The 19,381-nt window shown below is 39.0% G+C and overlaps 2 protein-coding genes across 2 annotated transcripts; both read right to left on the bottom strand.

The window, feature by feature from the left end:
• Positions 1–1,233: 1,233 nt before the first annotated feature.
• LRRC66 (leucine rich repeat containing 66) lies at positions 1,234–9,549 on the bottom strand. Its single transcript, XM_052780095.1, has 4 exons — positions 8,770–9,549; positions 6,543–6,712; positions 5,658–5,988; positions 1,234–4,225 (listed from the first exon to the last, which is right to left on the bottom strand). The coding sequence occupies exons 1-4, from the start codon at positions 9,263–9,265 to the stop codon at positions 1,515–1,517; spliced, it is 3,708 nt and encodes a 1,235-aa protein (XP_052636055.1). The 5' UTR covers positions 9,266–9,549; the 3' UTR covers positions 1,234–1,514.
• A 216-nt stretch (positions 9,550–9,765) lies between these two features.
• SGCB (sarcoglycan beta) lies at positions 9,766–19,380 on the bottom strand. Its single transcript, XM_052780080.1, has 6 exons — positions 19,254–19,380; positions 16,866–17,075; positions 15,769–15,954; positions 15,465–15,656; positions 13,535–13,666; positions 9,766–12,672 (listed from the first exon to the last, which is right to left on the bottom strand). Exons 1-6 carry the CDS (start codon positions 19,275–19,277, stop codon positions 12,469–12,471), a joined length of 948 nt encoding a protein of 315 aa, XP_052636040.1. The 5' UTR covers positions 19,278–19,380; the 3' UTR covers positions 9,766–12,468.
• Between the last annotated feature and the right edge of the window lies 1 nt (position 19,381).

The raw sequence follows: 19,381 nt of genomic DNA, 5'->3' as shown, positions 1-19,381 counted from the left end.
AAACAATGACTTAAAAGGAACTCAAGGCACTAAAGAAAATATTTTTCAAAAGATCAAATAATACCAGTACTGGTCTCCTTCAGTTGCTTTTACTTGCCTCTAAAGTTTTTTGCAATACTTTTTTTTCAGTTCCAAGTACGTGAAGCTAACAAAAGTTATTAGCTTCTTTCAGCATCTCTTTGTTCTTTCCTAGCTTTCTCTTTAAAGATAGTTTCAAAGATGTACTGTGCCACTGGAATTGCTCCTCATCTGATGAAATTGAAATATGTTTCTTCTCTTCAGAGTTTTTAGTGAATTAATTGTGTCTTCATAACAGAGTTTTCCCAGAGTTGCTGGCCAGGCTCCTGTATTTTGTGGGAACCTGGGCCTGTTTTCTTTTGTGATGACATTCCCCTTCAAGGACTACATCAATGGTACTATGTGTGTTAAAAGGGCCTTGGGCCATATTCAGAGAAAATTTCATCTTACATTTGTTATCTTTTGGCTTAGAAAAAGTTACTGTATATCAAACTATTGATATTCTAATACAGCAGTTTTGAGCTGCTCTTGATTTGCCCCTCTCAGTAAAACTCTGAAGTGGGTGTAGGATCCTTTTTTATAGGGAATTGTAGCTTAGTAATAATAGGTTATCTTTTTTTAATTACCCTGCCCATGACATCACATCTGCAAACTACAGGTGATGTCCCATCAGCAGCTAGATCTCCATGACTTTTCTGCGAGGTTTGAATTCTATTGTGTTTCTTTGAGAAAGAAGGGTTTCATTACTCTCTCTGTCTTGCCAAGTTAAAAAGTAATTTTTAAAATGTAATTGAATATTGCTTAGACTTTACCTATCTTTGCAAAGCTGTGGGAATTCAGAGACACTTAGTCCACAAATTTGGTTCAAAAAGCAGAAGACAGTAATATGTACTATTGTACTGTATAGGGTGAGTCCCACAGGAAAACACAGTAATAATGTAATGATAATTTCAGTGTTACATTTATTTTTGACGAAGAGAAACAAAACAGTGTGTATTGGAGGCAAATTCTAGGGGAAACTAGTATCTTATTACCAACAATAATGAGAAAGTAAATATATATTCTTACTATTACTGAGCAAAAGCTATATTATCAGTTTATAACTACTGAGTAGTTTACTCATTTGAGTATCCCAGAGTTGTTTTTCGTAAAAATCTATTCTTGTTTTTTTACAAGTACCCTTCTAAACAAAAGTCCACGGCTTCTAGCTTGAATTACCCTTTGGAATTATGGTGGTTTTAAACTGGATGGATCCAGGCTTTATACATCTCATTGTTAAGTCTAGTTCTGTAACTTGGATTTCTGAAGTTAAAAGGCAGATAGGTAGTTGTACTGGGGGCGGGGGGACGGGGATGGGCGACGACCAAAACAAAAACAACCCATGGTATTTAACAGTTAGTAAAAGCTACACGCTTCATTTTAAGACACAATCATTTTTGCACCTACTCTATGACATAAACACTGTGGGAGCTTAGTATTACACTTTCGTGTCTCAACTATTGGAATTTTGTTCTCGTGCTTTGCAAAACATTAGCAAATCCATCAAATGCTCTTTTCTTCTTAACAAAAAACTGGCCCTGTCCTAAATTGGTCTGACGTTTTTGACTGAGTTTTTCACTTGAATTTTGGAGGTTGACAGCTGTTGCAGAATTGTTCTCCAGTCCTGTCAAAGCAGTGTCATCCTCCGTCTTGCTGGAATCAGTGCTTTCGGAGATTGTATTTCCTGTAGTCTTTTGTGGGATTGAACACGAACTGTATCTTATGCTTTCATTGAAGAAGTGTTGTGGGACTGAGAAGGAATATGCATCCTCGTCACTCTGATCCAGTTGGAAATGATCTTCTGTGTTGAAGACTGATTGTGTTTTCCCAGAAGAATGAAGATGCAGCAAATCTGCTGTAAGATTGCAAGACTGCGTTTCTTCGGGCAGACTACAGTTGCTGGTATCCTGTAATTCTGTGTATCCATCACAATTTTTCTCATTAAAACCTCTTTGCATTTTATCTGTACAAGCCTTAGTTGTGTTCACCTGCATCCCCTGTGGTAGCAAGTCTTCTTTCTCTGTAATAACTGTAAAATGTTTTTCAGCTGTGTGTTCAGGCAGAGATTGAAGAGATGATTCGTTGCTGGAATGCAGTAGTGATGTTTTTTTAACAATTTCATTCAAACCGATATCAATGGGAGGAGCAAAAATAAAATCATTGTCTTCAGATGTACTCGTGTTTCTTCTTAATGTAATGTCCCCTTCACTGTGATTCTTTTCAGAGGATTTCCTATCTATGTGCTCGTCTGTACTTCCCTCTGGTGCATTTTCTTTTTGTTCAGTGGGACTGAAGCTGAGGGAATGCTCTGGTTCAATGGGAAGCTGATACAGCTGCAGTTCAGCCTCTTCAGGAGTGTCCTCTGTATCTGTGTCATACGTGGGAGAATGTTTTAACGGAAGTAACGTATTACTAAAATCTTTACTTTGATTGTGGAGAGAATCAGAAATAGGATTTTGTACTGTCGACTCTGCATTAGTAAAATCATCAAACGTATCAGGAACTTCTTGACTTGAAGAACTAATTGTGTCTGAATCTGACATGCTTACGTGGTCACTACGTTTATCAGCGTAAGGTGATGCTGTTTCAGGCATGGTGGTATCTGATCCATAATTAATAGTGGTTTCAAAATACACATTGTTCTTGTCTTCATTTTTCGTAATATGCTGAAGTTCAGCAGCAATGTTTGGAGACTCTGGCAGTGTTGAGAACTTCTCAGTTCCACTGTTCGTATCGGCTTCCTCTAGTGACGACTGACAGACTGGCACGTTGTCACTAACACCAGGTTGTTCCAGTTCAAAGTCTGCTAAAGAACTACAGTCACTCATTGTGAATGGAGTCCCTTCATCTGAAGAACTATCGCCAAATATATCTGCTGAAGAATCTTTTTCATTTGTACGTTCCATTTTACAGTCGTACTCTGTAAGAGGAGAGTTTTCTATTGTTTGATAGACACTTAAATTCTCGATATTTGTATCTTTCTTGCAGCTGCTGGGTAAAATAAAATCTTGCACATCCCTGGTTATATTTGTGTTGCTGCTTAGACCAAGCTGTTCATCACAGCTTTGCCTTCCAGGCATGAATTTTGTAGTGCTTATGGGTTCATTATGGGAAATGATGCCTTTTCTTCCCAGAGAATGTGGCGTAGCCTTTGTGATTTCAGACTGCAGCAGACCAGAGTTGTTGCTCACCTTGCTGTTCCTAGAATCTTGTGCAACTGTATGTGTTTGTATTGTGGAAAATGGAAAGCCAGTTTCACCCATGAAGGATAAATCTGAATCTGAAGAGTTGGTGTGATTTGAGTAAGAGTCAGCATTCAGTCTCCTGGGTACGGGAGGGAACCTGCTCTTCTCTGAGTCTTTATTATTTGCATATTTTGAATCTTTCCATAATGAAATGTCATTACTCATTAATTTTCTTGGTGTTACTTCATTGCTGTTCTTGTAATCTATCCTTACAGAAAATAGTCCGTTATCATCAACTTCTATATTTTCATCATTGCTGATACTAGTTTTGATGTCTGAAAACACTGTTTCTTTCTTCATACTGATCTCATTATTGCTTTGTTTCTGGTACTCTTCTTCAGTATTTGGTGCATGTACACTGCTACCAATGATATTTTCATGCAAAGTAGAAGTTTCTGTAGGAAAAATGCATGTGTTTCTTGAAGAATTCTCATCACAAATGAACAAATTATGCTGTGTGTTTGTTGATTTGCTTGCAGAGCGCTCTCTGCTCAAGGTTTCATCTGAAAAAGCTTGATTACAATACGTACGTTCTGAACCTGAATTTTTGTTCCCACGCATGAGTCTCCACAGGCTCAGAAGGTAGGGTCTAGCAAAAGCACCCAGACAAAAAGCACAAATAAATGTAATGAGCACTGAGAGGCAGACAGCCAATGCAAGGTCTTGCTCTGTTCTTCCTTGTCTAAAAACAGTGTTAGTGTCCCGGGCTTTTCTAACCAAAAATGTTGGAACCCTTTCTTTCACCTGTATATTGTAGATGAGATGCTTCTTGTTTGTTGCATTAAAAATACACAAATATAACCCTTCAGCAGTTTTCTCAGCATTATATATCACTAAATTATTCATTTTATCCAGTGTCATATGAGGAAGACTATTATCTTTTGAAATTCTGCCTTTAGGTGTCCACCAAGAGACTCCATTACCTGAAATAAAAGAAAATACAAACTAAGTCTTTCTTAAAAGTATAAGATACTTGGTTTGCAGGGTCAAGTTATTTCTATAAGAAGATACTCTGACCTAGCTTTGATAATTTTGACTATTTATTATAAAATCCATTTTCTCTTTATCTATTCATAGTCATTTTACATGCTACCAAGTATCTGTTAAACCATCATATGTTTCCCTCCCACATTTGAAACACGGTATGTATGGGGTCTTAATAGCAGATTTTACAAGAAAAATGGCGTGGGTGAGGGATGAGGTCACTGAAATTACCTAAGTATGTTCTGGGTCATACTAAAAGCACCCGCTGATCTCCCTCATGGAAGATCCATACTCATAGCCAGCCCTTCTCCAGCATGGCCATAGTCACTGCGTGCAGCTGTAAGGTAAAACTTCAGTAGTTCACTGTCAATGTTTCAACCACTGTGATTTTCCTGTAGTTACTGCTTTGACTGCAGCAAAAAGATTTGAATACCAAGGGTATTTGTATCTACTGAGCAGTTGTTCCAAACTTCAGCTCATGTAGGCCATGGCTGGTTGTTGGCTTCTGGAATATGTTTCGAGGTTGTATGTACACCTTTGCCTTTGGATCTGCTTGCGTTCCCTGTTGAGTTTTGGTGCAACCCAGTGTATTGATTTTAATCCCATGATCAGAGTTTCTGTGACTTTCCTTGTTAATAGACAAAGCAGGTGCCATTTCTGATAGACCCTACATATTTTGATTTGGGGATAAAGTGTTGCAAGGAGAAAGCCTTACTACCTCAAAGTGATATTAGTCCATTAGAGTTAAACCATTTTGCCTAATGGCACGTGACAAATACACCTTCTACTCTTAAGTTTGGTCTTAGTTTTCCTTCTGCATGGGAAGTCTTAGCTCTGTAGATTTTGTCACTTTTACCTCAAGTGCTCTGTATTAACTGTAAATGCTGAATTCATTTCCTAAGTGAACTGTGTGCTACAGTAGCTGTACTTCTTTGGAAGAAATACAAATCCTTTCCCTTGCAAATAAACTTTCATTTAATTTTGCTATAATTGAATACTAGAAAAACTTTGTATCCTTCTCCATTTTCTACGTGCCCCAGATGTGCCACCCCACTATTCGGTCCTTTGTTTGCATTCCAAAATTAACTGGTAAATTTGCAACGTACTACTTATTGAAATTTATTTGTGTATAATTTGGCATCGCTTACTAGTTTAATGTAAGGAAGGAGATAAAGACTTTTTTGGGGAAATGTGACTTTTCAAATATTCTAACCGGTATACTTTCTAATGAAATAATTTGCATGTTAAATTGTTTTTCAGTTATTTTTAAAAAGCATCTTTAGAAATCCACTTTTTAAACCACATTTCTGTGATCATTCTGCATGCATTTGGATTTTAGTGGCATATGGATGGAGTCCCTGTTTTACATACCCCTTGTGTTGTCCAAGTTGCAGTTTAGCATCGATGTCTTCCCCGTTGGGATTACAGCCCTCTTGAGCAAAACACTGTCGCTGCAGTTTAAATGGAAACTTGAAAGATGGAGCAGAGGTTTCTCTGAGATGTTGGCAGGTTTATTGTATGAAATACTCAATCTTTTCCTCATGGAGTCAAAAAGAAAATGAAATAAATGTTTGAAAGCATTTAGTCTGCAGTTAAATATCCAGGCATTATTTGACAAATCCACTTCAAGTTGAAAGAAGTTCAGACTGAGTAATATCTGTGGTAGAGGGGTTGTCAGAGCATTTTCACGGAGATCCACAACCTATTTGGAAAGAATTCAGGATTAATTTGATAAGCCTTACAACGGAATCTTAATTGCAATATCAACAATAACATTTCTTTTAGTATACAAGCACTTTTGCAGTTATGGGAACAATACATCTCATCAGGATTTCAAGAATATTGTTCTAAACCTTTTAATTTAAATGAAAAGTTTAAATTGTGGTATATTTAGAATTCTCCTGTTGTAGACTACCTCTGTGTGAATGGGAAGCCGCAGGGTTCTCACCATGGAAGGGATGGGGGTAGAAAAGGATGTGTATATGTATAAGCCAGTTATGGATTGGTTTCTGGCATAGATAAATGGTGAATTTATGGTTATATTTTGTATATTTACAAGTGTGTGTGTTTTCCTATATATGAAAAGCAAATACATATTTTATAAAAATAATGATTATTTTCACCATTTGCTTTAGTTTTTATAACTGTATACTAATATAAAAAAGACCAATATAATAATGCTGAGTAGTTGATAATTAATATCTTTAATGGTGATTAACACAAAACATTGAAACAGTTGTAATATTGCTTTACAACCTGTAATTTGTTGAGATCCCTGAAGGCGTCTGGATGAATTTTAGTTATCTTGTTGTTTTGCAAGTCGATGTCCTTCAGCTGTGAACAGTTTCGAAAATCATTCAGATCAATCTGTTGTATGCCATTGGATGACATATGGACAGTTTGTAAAGACTGCAGCAGGCCTAGTCCTAGGAAGAACAAAACTATTTTACATTTCATGTTCTTGTTTTCCCAATTGCACCAAGTGGCTTTTTAAAATTCTTTGCAACAAAATTCCTTCCATTCCCATCTATTGCAATGAGTGGCTGCAGGCTTTGAGTTACTATGCCTTTCCTATTCAGTGGTTGTCCCAGTCTAAAAGTTGTGTAGCATCAACAGCAGGCATGTTAATACATTCACAATCAATGCATGTTTTAAAAATTCACATCTCCATAAAAGCAGTAACATTCCTTCGTGCTATCAAATTTATTCCAACTGTGATCTCTGTACTTTGAGCACGCTTCTCTGGAGAACTGGAGGTAGGAAAGGAGGAACGTGAAAAGGGTGGAATGTACTCAGTTTGTAAAATCCAAATATGTTAATTGTAAATAAAAGATGGAGATGCAAAAGGTGATACAGTATCTCCTATTCATTGCCATCTGCAAGTTCATGGGAGTTTTTTGTATGTGAAATTATTTGAACCATATTCATAGGATGTAAACCTGACTGAAAACAAAAACATGTTGTTGCTAGTGCTTGTCTGCCTGTGAATTATCAAGCGTGACAGTATATTTTTCAGCATATCCTAGTCACGACAGCATCTGTCTTGCATAAGTAGCCCTTCTGAATGCTGGAGATACCTCATTTTTCTTAGGGGCTGTGCAGGCAGCCCCCAAAGCTCCAGCCTGCAAGTTGCAGGGGGAAGGCAGGCGCTTGAACACTCAGCATCACCACAGTTTGTAACACCTCAATCTAACTCTAAAGTGATTTTTGATCATGCAGCATTATGGAGAAGCTACTCATTCTCCTTGAAAATTTTCCCCTTGGTGTCATCTGGTTTACCGGAAATCTCTTATTCCAGTTTGCTGTTCTGTTTGCTGAGTAATTGATCTTCGGGTTTATTGTGAAAAGCAGACGGAATGATTCATCCCTGCTGTAAAACTAGAGGTAGCTGACAGGAAAGGCATTCAGAAGTTCCAGCGGTTCAGAAATTCTTCCTTGCACCTGCATGAAGAATTGTAGTTTGGATGCTTCCCTGAAGCTAAATTTGTGCCAAAAATACATGCTGGTATGGCAGCAGTGGGGAGCAGCCTGACACCTGGGGTGGCAGTTGTGAGAAGGGCTTCTCTGTGGCTGAACCCCTCCGCTTTAGAAATTCAGTTTGTGTTTTCTTACCAGAGCTTAATAACTAGAATATTAGTGAAGTATTTTGGAGGAGGAAAATAAAGTTCTGAACATGTATTTAAATGAACATAGGATTTAAGTATAGCTTGAAGCATGGTGGTACGATGCATAGCAGTTTGACTTTGAACATCTAAAAATTGAGTCTCTGATAGGAAAGGGTTGATCTATCTGACCCACTGAGGCGTCCTATAATGTGTAGTTGTATTTATCTATCAAAACAAATCAAATCTGCATCAGTGTGTTTGTGTGTATATATATATACACACACACTCTCTACATGGGAACCTTACAGATCCTACAAAATAATTAAGTGAAATGGTTTCCTGCATGCCAGAGAATTATTAGTATCAAAAAATGAGAAAAATAAAACTTCAAGGAACCTGTGTAGATGCAAAATTATTCCCTTTGTCTGACTTTGTAAGGTAAGTGAGGTTTTGTTTTGGCCCCCCCCCCCCCCCCCCCCCCCCGCATTTTCAAAATCTAGACCTGATGAATCTGATGATGTTATCAGAGATTAATTAAATTCAACAAACAATATATAGGAGGCTGGCGTTTTTCCAAAGATCCTTACTTCCCTTTCTATACAAGGAAAAATGCTGCTTGGGCTCTCAGAGGATAAATTTGGTTATATTTGACTGACATTAAGGCATTACAATTGCAAAGACTGTATAAAAAACCCCAACCTAATCCGAAACAACCCATTTGCTTCAGGCTCTGTATTTGCACACAGGTGGAACTTTCCCTCACGTTAAGTGTAACTAAATGAGATAGTCGCATTCTGAATTCAGTAAGATGTACCAAATCATACCCAAAACCAACTTACCCCTTGGGATTGAGGTCCTTAAAGATTTTGAAAGCTTACCTCTTGGAACTGTATCAAGATTATTTCTTTCAACTGACAATACTTTCAAAGCAGGCAGGAGGCGATGGACTTTTCCGTAGTTCTTAGACCCATGTGCAGGCGTAGGTATGTCCAGTGTGAGGGTGTGGATGGCATTACCATTGAGGTTTAGAGTTTCTAATACCATTAAATTTCTACAAGTAGTTAAGGAGAGTTCAGAAATCAGGTTGTTACTAAGATTCAGGTGTTTTAGCATCCATTCTTCATTTCTTCCATCAGTGCACAGAAGAGTTTTAATATTATTGTAACTAAAATCAGCCGTTATTGCTGTTTGTGATATATCTTCTGGAATAGTAGATATTCCGGTAAAAGAACAATTCAGTAAGAACTCCCCATCCCACTGGCAGTCTGAATGGTGATGTGTATGAAGAAGAACCCGCTGTGACTTGGTTTCCACTGATCCAGGAAGATTAAAGAAAAGGACCACAGCTATGACACTCAAATGAAGGTTATCCATAGTATCTATATGTAAAATGTAAACTTACGGTAAGTTCAGCATAACAAGAGTTACATAGAAAGCAGAAATACTTTGACATTAAAAAAAGATCACCACTAAACAAATACCCAAAGCATTACCAATGTTCTGCCTTAAACATTCAGTTTTGGAGTCTTAGGTATTTTTTCAAAAAGAACATTCATAAACTGTTAACCTTCGCCCTCCCTCCACCTCTCCCAAAAACCACTCCAAACCTTTTCTTTCTTTTCCAGCCCTTCGGTCAAGAAATACAGCTTCTCAGGAACTTGTGAACTAACAACAGTGGAGACTTTTGAACTCTGCTTCAGGTATCATACGCAATTACCACTGAGCAAAGTCCACCAGATACAATCCATGACGAACAGATGTGGAATGATTTTCATATTTACAGTTAATAGAATACTAGTTTCCCTGTCAATAACACAACAATATGTTTTTAATGAAAAACTATGTTCTTACAAATAACACTTCTGAACCACAGCTGCATCTTAGAATTTATTGTTTCATTTCAAAACAAAGATTAGAAATTCAATTGTCTTTCACCTATTGAAACAACCACCACCTTTACATACACTGAGAACTCCTCACATGTAAGTTGTTTCAACGTACCCAGTATGGTATTTTACACAGAGGCATGTAGAATGTACCTTAAACACACAGAATCTTAAATGCATCTGTGGGATTGAAATAAATAATGTGCCACACAATGTTTTAAATACGCATAGAAAAACGTACCTTAGGCAGTTAGAAGATAAACAACAAAAAAATGCACAACACGAGGCATATGTGGTGCCAACATTTCTCAAACTGTGTAGTGAAGGCAACAAAATATATTAACAATACATAAATAGTGGCTAACAAATTGATCATTTATTTCATTTGTTATTTGTATGATCGGTTTTGCTATGTTTTGACAAAAAATCGAGACTTCAAAACCAATTCTCCAGACCATGATTTAAGAGTACCTTTGTGACAAATCTTTCAGCTATGCTGCATACAGTATTTTAAAAAGAATTCTTGAGAATTACAAGAATCCAATACTAACATATAGGCATGTCAGTATTAACCAGAGAAGAGCTTTAACATGCTCTTTGTGTGTAATCTACTTGACCGAGGCGGTATCTATAATTTTCAAGATCTATTTCAGCTTTGAAGACACTGCTGCTTATATGTTTATACATGCATATATATATATATATTTATATATATAAAAATAAAGTGACAAACTTCCATTAGCATGACAGTGAAAATTCTAAAAATGTTATAGTTTATTTCCTCCTCTTAACGGTAAGAGATACTAATTGAGGCAGTACTTAGCAGCAAAGATGTGTGCACATTTTCAGCAAAATGTGTGTTGAAGTGGTTAATAAATATTAACTCTAGTAAACCTATGAAGTTCATGAAGGCAGTATGCAAAATGTTAGTACTTTCCCATAATCTTTAATGTGAGAAATTCAATGGCCTTTGCTACATTTTATTCTGTTTATTCTGTTGTTGTTAGAAAGTTCTGCTGCTGTCTGCCCCCCAAAACCCCAACAACTACTGAGCATCAAAATCTGGCTTTGCCTTTGAGCAATGATGGAAACGTGACCCCTCTGACCTCCTGCGTGGCGTAATGCCTGACCTAAGCATCCCCCTCTAGAAATCACTTCCACCCATACACATCCTGCATGAGGATTTACTGACTTCTAGTAAATACAGGAATTGGGACCTTGGACATGAAGTTCTTGTTGCAGCAGGTGCTGATTTGTATTTTGTGGAATTCTATGTACTTTGAGAGCTATAAAAACAAGGGTAGATACTTTATCTTCCCATCACAAATGACCAATTCTGAAGTTAATGTGTAACATTTGCATAACATTTAGAAAGAGAAGTGTGTGCATATCTAGAAAAACTTGTCAAAAAGCTACTTGCAAAGTCACCTTCGTGGCCTCCATTATTAAGGTTACTTGATGCTACTGCAAAACAAAACTATTTTAAACTGAAGAAATACATGGGGTGGGGAAAGGAGGAATCTTATAATGAGCTGGTCTATTTTTAGTACAGAACACCTTACCTCTGCAAAAGCAGTTACAAGGCTAGAATAGTTTCTGTAAGGCCCCAGTTCACCATAGACACAGTTTCACTGTTTTCAAATTCAGATATTCACATGTACTTACTCTGCTGTCATAGGATCCAATACCATCACGTTTAGAATTATAGACCTGCAGTTTAACTTCAGGATTTAATTCTGAGGTTCAGTGCATCAGTACTGATATTTATGGGGAAAAAGAGATCTGATCTCAGATGCTGCTGCAAGTCATGCTTTAGATTATTACCTGTTGAATAATGGATTCATACACTGTTCACATTAAAGCACCCAGGAAAACATTTTTTTTGGGTAGTGAGCAAGTCATAAGTACATCTTTAAAAATGTGCTTCTAATGTAAACACATTTTATAAATACTTCACATAAATTAAACAACCGTAGAATGCCTAAACTGCAGAGATAGAATGGGACCTTAAACAACACTTCAATAATCGTAAGACTATTTCAAAACTGAAGTTACATTTCCACACTTGATATTACTTTACAAATATTATTTATGCTAGCATCATTTTTTTAACTACATGAGAATGTATGGCAGAAATAATGCAATATTTTAAAGTGAATCTGCGATTACCCCTCTCGTAGTACACATATGCTAAACCACATAATTTTGGGGGAAATCATTACATCAACCTTTAGCAAGAAATGAAGAGAAGACAAAAATCTGCCACTTCAGCCATCCTAGGCAAATCCACTTCCAAGAACAAATCGACATTCCTGTTGAAGTACTTCAGATGACAGTTGTGTTCTCAGCCACCCTCATGGTGTTGGGATGTAGGACAAAAACCTCCTCTAAAAGCAACTGAAGGCAGTCAAGATTGTTGCTAAGATCACGTTCTTTAAATATATTCTACTGATCCCAATTCAGGAACATACTTCAGTATGCATGTAGACTGAAAGTTTACTAAATCAGTGCCACTATTACAGCTAACAGGATGACATAATACTGCTGAACGTAACAGCCTTCACTTAAAAATATTATGTAATAAATGTTAGTATAAACTGCTGTAAAATCAGAAATCCTTGAAGGCATGCAATTACTTCATACAAATATATGTAAACACAAAAGAGAACTCTGCTGCTAGTGGTTTGTGTTTTAGTGCGTGGCTCCGCATGGATTGACAGAAGTCTGACAACCCATGTTATAACCTGTCACCTGAACCTTGAACAGTGTCCCATCCGCACACATACAGAGCTTGAAGCGCAGCCAGTTGCCGTTATTGAACTGCTCCCCATAAGAAGAACTTGGCAGTCGCGATGGGCTGACCATCACAGTTCCATTCAGGATAATGCTGTTTTCCTATTAAGAGGGAGAAAAAAAAGTGCAACTTCTGATTTAAACAAGGCAGGTTGTTTTTGAAAAGGACAAGCTGGTTTAACGAATAAATGACATCTTTAGGATGGCTGTAGAAATCAACAGAATAAAAAAAAGTACATATAACAAGGTTTCATTTTTTAATTAAATTTGTGAATAATGCCCATGACTTTCTCAGTTGTAGTCAGCAACGTACTTTGCTGTTCCAGTGGTAGATCGATATTGAGAGAGACAGCGGTAGTGTGGCTTTTCACTTTACAGGCCTATTAGCAAATGCACTAAATCTAAAAATAGGGACATGAAATGGGAATCAGTGTTCGAATTCATACATGAAATTCATTCACACGTGAAATAAAAGTGCATGTATCTTTTTTTTGTGCTCCTTTAACCTTTTCCATCATTCCATATTCCCTGCAATCCTAAAAATCTCTGAAAATCTTAAATGAATGGCGAGTCTTACTGTGGCAGCACAGAAGGTAGCGCTACTAACTGTATGCTCTGCTCCTTTGTCAAAGGTTGCTGACCCCAGTAAAGCCTCCAGAAGAGATGATGAATTCTCTTTGGTATTTGTTTCAGTGCAGAGGCCAATAGCTTAGCTTTAATTGCATCGTGGGTTTTTAGCATCTAAAAAGTAGTAAATCGTTGTTACCTGAAAACTACTGAACCACTAATTAACAGCAAAGTAATATGCCACCTTTTAAAATCCTACTGAATACACTGACTGCAACTAAACTGTTATGCATGGCTACTTTATATAAAATTTGAAACCATATAAAGCTACATCAGTTTATTATCAGCCTGAATTTGAAACTAAGCTGTTCAAAAAATGCTGATTTGAAATACTTACTGCTTTAAGTTCCATGTTACCCCCCATTCGAAACTCAATGGTCTTGCCTGTGATGAAAACACCTTCATTTCCACGGACAATAGCACGGCCATCGACCTTTATGTTTAGATCACTGGTCGCATTGCTGGTAATCTAAGAACATAAACAAAAAGAGTGCATTACAGATCAATGAAGATGTGTCACTTGGGTTTGTCTGAGTAACTTTAATTATCTTAAAAATATTGCTACACAATTTAGTAAAAAACTTCAATATACTTTTTGCCCTTCTGCCATTATGCCTATGAAGCTTCTGCCCATTTGTTATTTTCCACATTCACATTTAAAAACAAGGATTACTTAATTTTGGAAGGTATACAAAATAGCTTATTTTTGCAATAAAAATAACAATTCATATAACAATTTTATGGGATACACAGTGAATCCTCATAGCAAATATAGGCTTCCTGTTAGGACTGTTTATGTAAACTTACTCCTCTGTTTTCATTTAATCTGTTCCTCCTATATATTTATAGGTTTGGATTTTTTTTTTCCTGGAACATACTATATAATTGTTAGCCTTGCAGAGGAAGCATGAAGAAGAGCAAAACAAATTCTCTTTGTCCTTTACAGGATTGATCAATGCTTCCTAAGGCACACTCAACCCTCTATAAAACTACTGATACTACTCCACTAACGGTATACAAAAGAACTATGCACTGTGCTCTACCTGTGAAGCCTTTGTTATGAGTGATGATATCCAAGAAAGAAATTTTAGTCTGACATTAAGATCAACATTTTAAATGTACACACACCAACATTTAGGTTTTTTAGTTTTCTGATAAATAAAGCATATTTAATGTAGAAACCAAACTAAGAACTTGTTTAACCTAAAAGCCGTGAACTGACACAACTCTTACAGTGTTGTGATTGTTCTCTACACTTTTACTCAGACTTCTGAAATTCTGACTGTATTAATATTTATCTCCAATAGAGGCAAAATGATACATGAAGTTCTGGTAATTATATTTTTAAGATCTTACTAGAAACAGAGAAGCTTTTCATAGAAATTTTATTTCTGAAACAGCTGTCCCTGCACAAATGGATAAATGCTTAGCTGTCGTGGTTTAACCCCAGCCAGCAACTAAGCACCACGCAGCCTCTCACTCACTCCCCCCCACCCAGTGGGATGGGGGAGAAAATTGGGAAAAGAAGTAAAACTCATGGGTTGAGATAAGAACAGTTTAATAGAACAGAAAAGAAGAAACTAATAATGATAATGATAACAATAATAAAATGACAACAGCAATAATAATAAAAGGAATGAAATATACAAATGATGCACAGTGCAATTGCTCACCACCCACTGACCAATGCCCAGTTAGTCCCCGAGTGGCGATCCCCCGCCCCCACTCCCCCCAGTTCCTATACTAGATGGGACGTTACATGGTATGGAATACCCTGTTGGCCAGTTTGGGTCAGCTGCCCTGGCTGTGTCCTGTGCCAACTTCTTGTGCCCCTCCAGCTTTCTCGCTGGCTGGGCATGAGAAGCTGAAAAATCCTTGACTTTAGTCTAAACACTACTTAGCAACAACTGAAAACATCAGTGTTATCAACATTCTTCTCATACCTAACTCAAAAACATAGCACTGTACCAGCTACTAGGAAGGCAATTAACTCTATCCTAGCTGAAACCAGGACATTAGTAAAAAGACACACAGGCCTACTTGGCATGGTATTCCAGATATTACACTCATTTAATGATGTCAGTTTTCATTTCTGTTCCAATTTTTAGGATGATTTACATTTTTAGAGCTGCATTTTTAGCTACGTGTAGTCAAATTTCTAAATATGCTTCAAAGATCAGATTAGTAAACTTTTTTTCTTATTCTACAACTAAGGCAGTTCTGTAATAAGCTTTTAAAAAAGTAAGTGGTAGTTAAAAGAGACATACCCTCTCTGTAGAGGCCTTTTGTACATTCAAGATTTTAACTCCATTTGGCAGATGAAACTCATGAGTTTCATAGTCTGTGCTGAACAAGGTATTTTGTGTCCGTGGGTCAACAAATTCCATGCCAATATCGCTGGTAATAGAAGTTTTGTCTTTTTCCACACTAAGCTTTGTTGTTCCTTGCTGAAACACAATCTTCAGAAACAAAGTCATGAAGTTAATGATGTTTCAAATATAATGTTTATTAATACTGTGAGTGTAATTCCACAGTGTTGCTCACAAACTTTCAATTCATGATATAACTTACAGGCTGATTATTTCCAGTGATCACCAAATCTTCATTACGTCTGCCTCCTACAGTACTTTTATATAATGGATGTATCACGCCCATGTCAGAAACTTGCTTAAACCGCAACAAGCCACTCTCATGGAACTCCATACTGTCACAACCATTGGGACCAATTCGAATCACTGCCCAGATAACTAGCGTAATCTGAAAGAGAAACACACATTTTCAAAGATTACTTTGATCGTTTGGATCCTCTCACAACAAGTATTGCATTAACTAGATGTTTTGAAAGAATTATTAATGCTAGTGTTTAAGTGAGCTTTAGGTGTGCATTTACTTTACTCTGTTTAATTCCCACTGGAAACATCAGAACACATTTAATTATGAAAAGCATTTTGCATGATTTTTAGACTCATCTGAAATGTTAACAAATAATTAGTATATACATAAAAATATACATACATTTGAAATTAAATGACATCCACACTTTAATCTTTTTCCTGTTTAAGGGTAACCATGGTATCATTAGCTAAACAAACTTCCTGAACAAAGTAGCTCAGCTCAGGATATGCTTACCTTTGAACTACAAGAAAGCACCTTCACAGGTGGATGTCCAATTATGAAAAATAATTCACTACTTCTCATTGATCAAGCAATAAAAAGGTGGTAGTTACAACAATGAAGGTTTAAAGTGCAGTGGCTGATTAATTCTGAATGCTCACGTGCAGCTCTGTTATTACATGTAAAATGTTTCTGGCGTAACAGTTTATCCCGGATGTATTTGTACTGTGCTAATAACACTTTGCACATTTGCTGTTACTGGGTTTTGGGAATGGAGAGACACTTTCAAGGTTCTTAATTCTGTGTTGCATAAATGGTAGGTTCCTTGGTGGAACCATGATAACTGAAATAATCATGACTGAACTTACAAGACTTTTCCATCTAATCTTGCTCAGACTACAAAATAACAAAAAAGAAAGGAAGAAAAAATGAGAAATCTCCTTCAGTACATTTTAAGTCCTTCTCAGCCATACTGGAATAAGTTTTATTTCTCCAATAAACCATCAAAATGAAATATGTCCTAATGTTGCTTACAGCCTAAGTATTATACTCACAATCAGATTGATGACAGCCAAAATAAAAAGAAGAACAATCACACAAATGGCCAAGTTGCCTTTCCTGCCACGTAACCCTGTCTTATGGAGACGGTCTTCATCAATTGGAATGTATCCCGCTTTGAAGTTACTGTTGTGCTCCTTATTAACGTTCCTGCGTTCCACAGCCTTCTCTCGCATAGACTTCTTCACCGGGCCGTTAGAACTTTGCTATAATACAAAGCATGGATTACCTGTTAAAAGGCATGTAAATCCCCTGAAATGACACACATATATGTGTGCAAAAAATAGAAAACTGAACGACTAGTGGAATATATTAGATATTATGCTCAATATTATATTTTGGCTTGCCACTCTGTACTTAGAATACATATTTACAACCACTGCAATCTCTGCTAACGCAATGACTAAAATTAAAATCCAGATATTTTCAGACAATATGCTTTTGTATCAAGTTTTTACCTCTTGGGGACAATACAGGACATAACGCTGCAGGTCATTTACCAGTACACAGGATTTTAGTTCCCTCCATGCTCATGGGGGCTAGACTCTGAATGAGTCTATCCAAAAGGAGCATGGTGGATATGGTTTTTAAGTTAGTTTGATAGCACAGGGTTTGCATTCAACTTCTATTGCTTGCATGCAGCATTAAGAAAAATACTGTAAGGCTTTAAACCTGGCATGGGGAACTTGGCCAGCCTAGCTTTATTTAATCATTTGAAGTTACTAGATTGCAAGGGATATCCGGTCAATGTAACAAATTAACATGTAGAGGAAACTCTTGTGGATATTCATAGGTAAAATAAACCTTTGATGTATTTTTGTAACTTTGTCCAAAATTTTGTTCCACCTCCCTGGAATGGAACAGGTTGCTATTTAAGTGTTCAATTCTTCAAAGACAGGGCTTGAGCTTTTTGATGGGATTATTTGTTCGTCTGAAATGAATCCCGTGAAGCTGCACCTTAAGCTTACTGCACTTGTATGTGTCTACACTGGTGCAATGGGTAAAAATGTCTTGTTTTCTTCTGTTGCTGAAGAACAAGGAAATGGTGTTGAGAAAGGTGCTTGACCTGAACGGGTTTATGGAGGGCTTCCTCGATGATGTTCTGAAAGCCACTGTAACCCTGCACAAACTCAGAACTGGCCAGGCAGGGAAACCGAGGGATGAGGTCTGTGGTCTGGAAAAAACAGAAATCTTGTACAGCAGGATACTAAGTATCTTGTCCTGACGACAGCGTGTTCTTGAAAGGATGTGACGGTGAGATAAAACTCCAAGGTAGTTTTTTCACCTGGTAAGGCAGCACAACAGAAGACAGCGCCAGGACTGGGAGAACGTGGCTAAAACAGTGACTGCTGGAACAAACGCTGGAGCATCCACGCAGAACTAAACAGTGCTTCCTATGGCACCCGAGGTAAGGCTGGTACAGCACCCCGCAGGCATCGGGGGCTTCCTACCCACTGCTGCCGCCGGTGCAGACGCACAGACACAGACTCACACCGATTAAAAGGCCCGTGGAGGTGCAGGAGCTCCTGAAAGATGAGCCCTTCCTTGAACAGCTCGGTTCTTCTTCCTCCGGCTTGCGCGGCGCTGACAGAGTCGCCGTCCCACCCCTCCGACCGGGTGACAGTGACACCCCTTTCGACAAATTTAGCTTTTGTTCCCGTGCGGGACCTCGGATGCTGAGCCCGGATCTGAGCTTCAGCTTTATTTATACACTGCCGCTGGGCCACCATACTCGTGCCAGCATGACGGGACGACTGACGGCGCAGTCCCATAAATACCGACCGCACCGACCAGCTGCCTTCCGCGCCACCCACTAGCGGCAACGGCCTGTTTACGCAAGACAGTTACATTCCTGTGCAGAAATGCCAGAACACTTTATTTCGAAAGCAGAAAGCGTTCTTCTTTGTCAGGGGCTCTGCGGCTGCGGGCTGGCCGGCGCATCGCCGGGCTTTAGTAACGCGTCCCGCCCCGACAGCGGGCTCAGGCTGCCTCTCCCCCTCAAGGCAAAGGCCGTCCTTCCCGGACAGCGCCGAGCGCGGCTCGGAAACGCCGTCCAGAGCGCCGTCTCTGCCCTCCCCGGTTGGTGCAGGCGGTGGGGAGCCAGGGCGACGGGGGCGGCCCGCCGCCGCCCCGCACGCCCGCCGCGCCGCGCCGCAGGGCTCCGGCACCAAACCAGCCTCTGCAACCGACGCGAAAATGGCGCCCCCGCCCGAGCGCCCCCTCCACGAGCAGCGCCCCCTGCACGAGCAGCGCCCCTCGGCCGGAGCAGCTGCTCGGGCGGCTGGCCGCGGCCCCGCGGGCGGCGGGACGGGCATCGCTCCACCCTCGCCCCGGCGGGGACGGCCCCGCCGCCTCCCCGTGCCTGCGTCTCGGCGAGGACAGACCTGCTCGGAGGCGGCCGCCGCCATCTTCCTCCGCCGCCGCTGCTGCCGCCGCCGCCGCCGCCGCCGCGGAGGGGCCGGCGGGCGCCCCCTTGCGGCGCGGGGAGGGAGGCGGCCGTGGGCGAGCTCGG

The sequence above is a fragment of the Harpia harpyja genome, chromosome 2 (genome assembly GCF_026419915.1).
Source record: "Harpia harpyja isolate bHarHar1 chromosome 2, bHarHar1 primary haplotype, whole genome shotgun sequence".
Lineage (NCBI taxonomy): Eukaryota > Metazoa > Chordata > Aves > Accipitriformes > Accipitridae > Harpia > Harpia harpyja.
This window is presented reverse-complemented; position numbering and strand designations above follow the sequence as displayed.

What these genes read in the sequence shown, in the direction of transcription:
- LRRC66 (XM_052780095.1), bottom strand. Translation starts at nt 9,265, where the DNA reads ATGGATAACCTTCATTTGAGTGTCATAGCTGTGGTCCTTTTCTTTAAT. An exon ending in GGGATCTCAACAAATTACAG is followed by an intron (nt 5,989 to 6,542) that starts GTTGTAAAGCAA and finishes CTTTCCAAATAG; the next exon opens with GTTGTGGATCTCCGTGAAAA. An exon ending in CAACTTGGACAACACAAGGG is followed by an intron (nt 4,226 to 5,657) that starts GTATGTAAAACA and finishes CTTTTATTTCAG; the next exon opens with GTAATGGAGTCTCTTGGTGG.
- SGCB (XM_052780080.1), bottom strand. Translation starts at nt 19,277, where the DNA reads ATGGCGGCGGCCGCCTCCGAGCAG. An exon ending in TCACTGGAAATAATCAGCCT is followed by an intron (nt 15,657 to 15,768) that starts GTAAGTTATATC and finishes TTGTTTCTGAAG; the next exon opens with ATTGTGTTTCAGCAAGGAAC. An exon ending in AAAAGGCCTCTACAGAGAGG is followed by an intron (nt 13,667 to 15,464) that starts GTATGTCTCTTT and finishes TTATGTTCTTAG; the next exon opens with ATTACCAGCAATGCGACCAG.